The sequence below is a fragment of the Argopecten irradians genome, chromosome 13 (genome assembly GCF_041381155.1).
Source record: "Argopecten irradians isolate NY chromosome 13, Ai_NY, whole genome shotgun sequence".
Taxonomy (NCBI): Eukaryota; Metazoa; Mollusca; class Bivalvia; order Pectinida; family Pectinidae; genus Argopecten; species Argopecten irradians.
The window spans coordinates 31,418,311-31,428,037 of record NC_091146.1 but is presented as its reverse complement, the minus strand read 5'-3'; the positions used below and the strand labels follow the sequence as shown (position 1 = coordinate 31,428,037).

General features: G+C 34.7%; 1 protein-coding gene across 1 annotated transcript; it reads right to left on the bottom strand.

Moving 5' to 3' along the window:
* LOC138306060 (uncharacterized) lies at nucleotides 1-7,596 on the bottom strand. The gene is made up of 5 exons (XM_069246407.1): nucleotides 6,517-7,596; nucleotides 4,844-4,915; nucleotides 3,343-3,469; nucleotides 2,918-3,062; nucleotides 1-971 (listed from the first exon to the last, which is right to left on the bottom strand). Exons 1-5 carry the CDS (start codon nucleotides 7,012-7,014, stop codon nucleotides 845-847), a joined length of 969 nt encoding a protein of 322 aa, XP_069102508.1. The 5' UTR covers nucleotides 7,015-7,596; the 3' UTR covers nucleotides 1-844.
* Nucleotides 7,597-9,727: the final 2,131 nt, after the last annotated feature.

The following is a 9,727-nucleotide window of genomic DNA, read 5'->3' as shown; positions in this document are numbered from 1 at the left end:
TTTTAAAATTTATACACGTGTTTAATAATAGCACTTTCTGATATACAATCACAACTGATCCTGACACAATTTGATAAAATGTAGACTGTTCTGTACTAGGTCTAGTATTATCCTGCACACCATCATCTGTCATTGTGATAAAATATCTCCTCTTTGTAGGATTCACAAAAGTTTTTCTCTCAGAAACAGAATATTTGATTACCTGGTACTCAAAACAACATTCAAGGGCAGACAACTACCACAGAACCTACTTATAATAATAACGTGTTGCCAGTTATTTCATAACGACTTTAATTTTGCTATTTCTTGGGACGTTTTTTTGACCAGGAAAAAATTATCCATAAAACATTAAGAAATGATTGAATCATATAACGTTCCTAAAGAAAGATCTCATTTTTTTTTAATTTGCTAATATTTAGAGACGCTCTACTGCCAAAAGAGCATAAATGATACTCATCTTTTGAACAATAACTGGGCTTTAATTGTGTAAACATATGTCTGACACAAAATAGGAAATACAAAATGTAGAGCCACAGAATTATTCCGGGAAGCAAATAATTATTTCAATATTCTTATCTTGAAGTAAAATGGGAAGCTTAAACTTTTCAACGGTTGTATTGTTGTGAAGTAAGTAACTTTTTTAACTGAAGAAAAATACTAATTTGTCTGTTCATGGTTTTTTTTGGTAGAGAAAAATACCATTTGTTAGCAGTGAAGCATCTTTAATTTTCTCTTCTTTTAGTAAAATTACAAATATTTTGACTGCAGTAAATAACCAATTATACATTAACTGAAACCAACTTCAGAAGAAAGATAACTGCGAATTGGTAAACCATAACTTTCCCTATATGATGTATTCCTTTATTTCTTCTCCTAGATCTTCCCGGATTATGTAGGAAATGCCAGACACTTTCCAGGGAGCAGAACTTTCCCAAGTTGTTTCATCTATAAGGTTGTATACTCGCTCAAACCTGTAGAATATAGAATTAGGAAAATCATTTAAAATGTTGCATAATGAAAAGCAGTAGAGCAGAATCTAATCCTGGCCTTTGCAAAACATCAACAAAAGTGGAGATTACCTTGCAGTACATCAGAATATGGCTTAACATAAACAAGAGGGGAGATAATTCACCTTGAAGTACAGCAGAATCTAACTAAACATAAACAAGAGGGGAGATAATTCACCTTGAAGTACAGCAGAATCTAACTAAACATAAACAAGAGGGGAGATAATTAACCTTGAAGTACAGCAGAATCTAACTAAACATACACAAAAGGGGAGATAATTCACACTGAAATTCAGCAGAATCTAACTAAACATAAACAAGAGGGGAGATAATTCACCCTGAAATTCAGCAGAATCTAACTAAACATAAACAAGAGGGGAGATAATTCACTCTGAAATTCAGCAGAATCTAACTAAACATAAACAAGAGTGGAGATAATTCACCCTGAAATTCAGCAGAATCTAACTAAACATAAACAAAAGGGGAGATAATTCACCCTGAAATTCAGCAGAATCTAACTAAACATAAACAAGAGGGGAGATAATTCACCCTGAAATTCAGCAGAATCTAACTAAACATAAACAAAAGGGGAGATAATTCACCCTGAAATTCAGCAGAATCTAACTAAACATAAACAAGAGGGGAGATAATTCACCCTGAAATTCAGCAGAATCTAACTAAACATAAACAAGAGGGGAGATAATTCACCCTGAAATTCAGCAGAATCTAACTAAACATAAACAAGAGGGGAGATAATTCACCCTGAAATTCAGCAGAATCTAACTAAACATAAACAAGAGGGGAGATAATTCACCCTGAAATTCAGCAGAATCTAACTAAACATAAACAAAAGGGGAGATAATTCACCCTGAAATTCAGCAGAATCTGACTAAATATAAACAAAAGGGGAGATAATTCACCTTTTAATGCAGCTGAATCTATCTAAACATAAACAAAAGGGATAATTCACCTTGAAGTACAGCTAAATCTAATGCTGTTTTCGATTTATAGTTTGACTGGTTGGACCTAACAAGTTATTGATTTATGAATTAAAGAAGCTTAGGATCAATGATTTTATGTAATTTTCAGACAAGCCCATATTCGTTAGCCAAGGGTACAGTAGCCTACAATACCTAACCCTTGGCATATGTCTTTCCGCACAGAGCCACCTGCTGGACCACGCAGTTGCTCCCCTTCCATTTACATAAAAAGCAACGAATGAAAAAGCTTGTATCATTGATGTATGGATTGAAGAATGGCAGTGCCCTTTGAACTGCACATGTTGTTTGGGACAGATTCAAAATCATTGTCCAATTTTGTCAGGAGGTTGCAGTTTATCTTTGCATAATTTGTTTAACTTTGAGAAACAGAAACCACACACATATTTACTTTCCCAATCTGTTTGAAGTGCAATGTATCCATATACTTCATTTAGCGCTGGTTTAAAATTCATAATTGACTAAATAGTAAATATGACTCCGCTAGGAGCTGTTGTTGACAGCCATGGTACGCCCCATTTATAAATGTAGGTCACTACTATCACTGCGATTCAGTTTTGTTGATATAAAAGCTGCGTTTTCATTGGTCGCCTGAACCTAGCCGCATCCAATCAGAATTTGAAAGTAGAAACTTTACTTTTTACATGATATATGCTAAGGGTTCAGTATCGTAGACTACTGTGCCCTTGGCTAGCGATGATGAGACAAGCCTTAATTTACAAAGCCTTCATAGGCTTGCACGAAAAGCTGCAGGTCATCAGGATTTTGAAATAATTACTTTGACAAACTGTCAAACCGGTTGTTCCAAATAAATCAAAATAACCCAGCAAAGCATAATTAAAAGTGGAGAAAATTCACCTTAAGTACAACAGAACTATCTTAACATAAACAAATGAGGAGATATTAAGTCACCTTGCAGTACAGCAGAATCTAATTCTGTCCTTCATATTAATGAATACTTTTGGCACTTCGTCTGTACTTTTCTTCTTGTAACCATCAAACAAAACAACAAGTTCCAGTGTAGCCTCGTTTTCTTCTATTTCTGGATGATTCTTTCCTACAAGGAAAAGACAAATCGTGTTTTAGAGAGGAAAAGTAACAACTACGAATAACAAATGTTTCTAAGTTTCTAAATAATATTACACTACAGAAATTCCTTGGAATGCAATACATTATAATCACAAATTAAGTATTTTGCATATTTAGGATTCTTGGAAACAGAAATGAGGCTTTGCCATTGAAATGAGGCCCATATTCGTCAAACTCCCAGGATCACCATGCATCTCTATTTTTGTGACAAACCCGACAGTTCACTTATAATTATCTTCCAACATTACCTTTGTGCCTAAGTCGTGTACGGTGAATGTGACGAAGAGGTATAAATATCATCTCCTCGTCCTGTCCCAGGGCTTGGAGATTGGTTGGGGGGATTTTCGGATAGTTCTCCTTGATTTGCTGGAAGGCCTACAATATCAATGACGGAATTAAATTAACAGAACTGGTGACTGCATTGTCATTATTTGCCCAATTTTTTTTAATCTGTTACAGTGCCAGGCAACTCTTAAAGATGCTCCACCGCTGACAAATGGTATTTTTTCACTATCAAAAACAGGAGCAGACGATTTCATATTTTTTCTTCAGTTACAAAAGTTACTTACTTTACACTATTGCCACCATTGAAAAGTTTGAGCTTCTAATTTTACTTTAAGTTGAAAATGTAAAAAATAATTAATTGCATCCCGAAAAAAATCTGTGGCACTATATCCTATATGGAATGAAGTACTGATTGTGCATGCACCAAAGGCAAAATAAATTATCTTATATTATTTTTTGTGTTAATTAGACATATATTTACAAGATTAAACACCAAATATTGTTCTAATGATGAATGTCATTTTTGCTCTGTCGGCGGTGGAGCATCTTTAATAAAGTCATGACTGACGTCGGTTGTGATCGACTGAATGATTTAATATCTATTAATAGTTAATACTGGCTTGCTTACTACCTAGACACATGTACATGTATATAATATATTATATCTATATCTACATGTATATTCTAGACAGAAAAACTTATTAACATATATAAACAAATATCTTAAAGTGAATAGTCGGGCAAAGAAAATCAGTCTAAATGCGTTCATTGGCCTTCCAAAAGTTCTCACATATTAATACAACAGTCAAGTTCTGCTTAGTTTCCCAGTTCTGACCATTAAAGTTAAGAAAAGTTGAAAGCATTGAAACAGAGGCTGCGTGGAAATGTAACCACGGACATAGTGAGCCGGGAGGACGTTTTAGAATTCCCATACTTTAAATTAATTTCTTCGTACGCAGACAGATTTTGACGAGAGATTTTATTTTTCCATTTTATAAGAAATTATACTGGATACATTCACACCATTTTTACCGACTTTAGATATCCTTGCCCGACTGTTCACTTTAAACTTTGTTGCTCACGAAAATTTTTAAAATGAGATGTGGCAAATTTGAAATAGATATATATATATTCATTGATTAAAGAAAAGATTTGAGTAATGATCTCCCCTTCAATAACTGGCATTTAGTTAAATCTATTAATTAATATATAAAACGCAGTGATAACGAATATGCTTACAACAGATTTGTGGTTGTAACTTAAAACTTAGTAATTCTTATAACTGTCAAGGTTCCTTTATGATACATTTTCTAATATGTGTTTAACAAACCACGTTTATGACGTTATGGTTTGGTTTTATTGTTTTAACGTTCTATAAACAGCCAGGGTTATGTAAGGACGTGCCAGTTTTGTTGGAGGAGGAAAGCCGGAGTGCCCGGAGAAAATACACCAACCAGTATCTACCTTAGGTGTTGTCAAACTTTGGACCTCATCAACATTTCCAGTGGATAATAGGTTAGCAATCACAAATATAGCCTGAAAAAAAAGATAAATTAAGAAAATTGGTTCATTAAAATTGATGCCATATTCGACCAAATAAGCGCCCAGGGAAATTAATAAATTGAAAAAAATTAAAAGATGCTAATCAGACTAAATTATTGCAAATCTATACAGTTTTGTTCTTTATTTATGCCTGGGCAGTTGAAATTGAGGCCTCAAAAAGGGAGAGGGGTGCTTACAGGGACCCGAGTGCTTATCTGGTTGAATACGGTAACTACATTTATATCGTCTGATGAATTAAGAATTCTTATATGTCATTTATGGGTAATTCGCCAGTACTTGATGATGATGATCGAAGAAGAGCATCCATGCAGCTGACTCTAAACACACTCTGAAGTATAAAGTTGAAAATCTTAACTATGGTTTGCTTCAAAGGAATCAATTTAAGCCTTTACTGTCTAACTGGTCGGTGAAAGTATCAAACAAACAATGGAGAAATTTCAATCTAATTAACAGATTGTTTAATTCTCACTGAGTTTCATGGAGAATTTGACAATATTCCATAAGACATCACATTCTAGAGTACTTACAGTATATATGTATATATATATGGACTTTACAATCACATCAGGCAGTGCCTTCACAGCCTTAGGTATTCAGACTCAAATTGCAAAAATTGTATTTTCATGTAGATTGAGATACATGCTACATAATAAAATGATGTTGATTTGTTGATTAGTTTTAATGTTGTATTGCCAGGTATAGATGAAAAACCGCCGACCAGCCTCACTCAATTCAACCACAGGAGTTTGACATTCTGTCAATAATATACAGCATTAATATATATATAAAAAATCTCAACATTTTATATATAGTATATAGGGGTATTTTCTATATATATGTATACTATATATTATTGACAGAATGTCAAACTCCTGTGGTTCAACTTTGCATGTCCCCCCCCCCCCCCCCCCCCCGCATAAACATATGACATATGACAAATTGTCACTTTTAGCTGATAAAATGGCGGATATACATGTATTTGAACAGAGGTACATGTGAACCTACATATATAGTGTACAGTAGTTTGCTAAACCTGCATATAATATTTGTCTTCAAAAAGTCTAATAATATATAGTCAGCTCGCAATTTATTAACTCTTAAAAACTTGAAATCATAGAATAGATTTGGCCTACGTTACTTCAGCAGCACATACCTAATACATTGTGCCGGCTATGCCAGGAAATCGTACACATACATGTACATTTTCATCGGGATCTCATGAATATCCACTGCCCCCCCCCCCCCCCCCCCCAAAAAAAAAAAAACCTAATGATATACGCAGGTTTAACGGAATGTGACTCTTAATCCTAGGATGCAAGAATAAGGATCTGTATATCAATCAGATTGAAGGAAATTTATGTTAGCAAGAGAATGAAGCGTAACAGGAGAGGGGAAAATGTAGCGGCCAGGCAGACCGGGATTCGAACCCGGGACCCTCCGAACACTAGATAAATATAAGTGCTCTACCAGCGGAGCTACCTGGTCACCGATGATCGACCCAGTCCAATCCCGCTACAGAAGCACAGAAATGAAGCTAAGGAATCTAACCATGCTTTTAAAAAAAATAAAATCACCTTTTTAGCAGCTATGATGAAATCTAGTACTGTTAAATCACTGTCGACTTTTTTAATCCTAGATCCAGCCATAATGTTTTCGTAAATACCAGAGAGGTTAGGAAAGACATAAATTGGAAAAGATGGCATTAACTTCACATCATCGGTGTACTTTCCTCCTTTTATCTGATCCCTTGGGGTAGAAAATGCCACCGGTTTTTTCTTGTCATTTTCTTCTGGATTAGGAAATTCATTGTAGTTTCGTACAGGATGGTGTACTGAAATAGTTTCATGTCTTGATGAACTTATTCGAAGCCCTGAAGTATTTCTTAACCTACAGAAAGTCAAGATTTTCCTGTTCCCAAATCTGGAAACTTGACAGTTGTTTGTTGAAGACGTTGAGAACTGTTTGGTTGTGCGTCGACATAACGGTGTTCTGCATATCCGATGACTTAGTAAGTCCGTCAAAACCAGGAGTGATTGTTTTAAGCTTTGAGAACCGCAGTTTGTGAGATACATTCTCCAAATCGATGTAAACACATGTAAAGTGCAGCTTTCAGCGGTCACCGGCCATTTCCCAAGCGTTTCTGTGACGTCGATGTTCCGGTAAGGCTACTATAATAACAGAATCCAATAAACGGATAATTAGAACCGGATACATTGATGTAGGATATGACATTTATTATTATTATTATTTAAAACTTTGTGTAGATGTAGACTATCAATTAAAGAAATAATTCAGATAATGTTAATTTTAATTAATGTTTGAATCAAACAGAAGAAAGTGAGAAACAAATTAATATTACGAAGGGAAAAAATTGACTGAGAAAAAAAAAATAAAAAAGGAGAACTAAAAGAAAACGATAAACAATATCCCGTAAGCATGACATGTACAAAATAATTCAGCAGAAAAGCAAAAAAAAAAAAAAAAAAAATGGGGGATTGAAAATGACAGAAACAAATATAAGAGGGACAATACTCTGCACCGTGTAAAAATATTGGAGTACAACGAAACAGCTACATTGTGTACATTAATGTAACGTATATAGTAATACTAGTACTGTACCTGATCATAAGCGATCCGATATTTATCATATCCGGGTACGGAAACTTTCAGCTACACCAGAAACATATATACATGGAGATTGGAAACTCCTTCTTTGTCTATGTTGACAGGCAGAGGGACCTCCAGTTTATAGGCATTTTCCCTTGGCTAACTACATTTAAGTGTATTCTTTTAAACATGATACTTTTGCATCAACACAAAGTTTAAATATTATATCATGGTTTGATGTGATCAATCGTTTTCCCAATTGATGTTATTTAATATGATTTTTGAAAGTATGAAAATGAGCAATTTTACCTGGTTTTTCGAAAATCAGGCATTTAAAAACCGGAAGTGCATTTTGTTTTATTAACATATTAGTTAAAATATTGTTTTTTCTTTCCAAAATCGTACTCAAACCATCTGAAAATTACTTAACTTTTATAACATATCAAAGTTATTCTGCTGTATCTAACTATTTAAGAGTTTATCTAAAAGCCCCTAGGGACATAGAGAGGTACATCTGCCTATCGTAAAATTGGCGAAGTTGCCAATCTCTATGTATATATGTTTCTGGCTACACGCATACATGTACGTGTATAGATGAGTAAGAGGAGTCATGATCGAGATAAAACAACTAATAGTACACATGTATATGATAACAGTGCAACAAACTTTATTCAAATACATGTATGGAAATTAATCGCACAGACAGGGAATGAGGGGACATCCATTGAAAAGTTTTTTCCGCAACATTCCACTACAGTTTGTAGGACATTCGTAAGAAATATTTTACCTTGATAATTGAAAAAGTATGGAGCAAGCTGTCTGAAAATGTCGTTTTAGCAGCAAATATAAACGTTCTTAAATACATACTAGATAAGCATAGGAAGAATCATGCAGGCAACCCCTTCCTAATTATTGATCTGAAATAATTTGAAGGTTTAAAGGGACAATTCAGTCTAAGAGAACATTAAAATTTGTATATATATCAGATAAAACAAGTTCTAATGGAAATTAGATCAGTCAGTTTTACTGTGATATGCCTGAAACGCCTATGGTGGTGACATGTGTGTGAAATATTCAAACTTGCTCGCTGTCCGCCATTACACACTGTGGTCGAACTTCTTGTATGCCGAACCCTGTCCCTTGCTCGTAAAGTAATGCAACTTTTGGCTAGAACTGCTCAAATCGCTCTGACAGTAGTGTGTTTTACCGCATTAGGTGAATTGTCTTGCCTAAAAATCATTTTATCACCTTCTCAGTGGTTATGTAGTTCATTTGTTTAACGTGCGTGACTTTGGCTCGGGTATGGGTACAGAGTTCATATTGTACCTGCTTAATCGTATTGATCAACGATTTGATATTTCAACGATATTAATTAAAATACTTAACAATGTCGTGGAATTTGTCAATGTTTTACGTTATATGTTTCATAAGAAATGTAGAACAATACATTAATGCTATATTTTGCTTATTGGTTTTGCAAAAGAATTTGCCTGAGTGAATTGTCTCTTTAATTTGAAAGTACACTAGTACCATATTTGATATATTGTGATTGTCTTTGAGTCTGTCGAAGAAAATCTCTGTTTTTATATTACAATATGTTCTGTACTGTATCGATAAATAAATTATCAATTATCATAACTTGTATGTAATTATATATATAAATGTATTTCGCTCTTTCTTTTATTTGCTTTTAGGCCCACTATACGTTTTGGTCAGATCGTAGATGATCGTCCTTGGTTTCCGAAACAAAACAAAAAAAAAAGTTTCTTTAAACAACATCAATAGCATAGGGGAATTTATCGAGTTATGCAACCTGAAACAAATATTCATTCAATTTGCGATTTGGCCGCCTACGCAGTTACATCCTCGATACTCCGATGGTTACTATCACAGACGTTATATCCACCCCATACTCGATATTCGAGGGGGTTCGATCACTAACGATCTCTACACCCCTGGACTATCTCATAGTAAAACTGGATGTACATCAAAAGAGCCGTATAACGGTACACTGTGGTTGATTGTGTGGCTTTGAAGTTGGGCGTCGCTCTCTCTCTGTCTCCCCCCCCCCCCTCTCTCTCTCTCTCTCTCTCTCTCTCTCTCTCTCTCTCTCTCTCTCTCTCTCTCTCTCCCCTCCTCCCCCCTCTCTCTCTTTCTCTCTGTAGTCTTCAAAGGAAA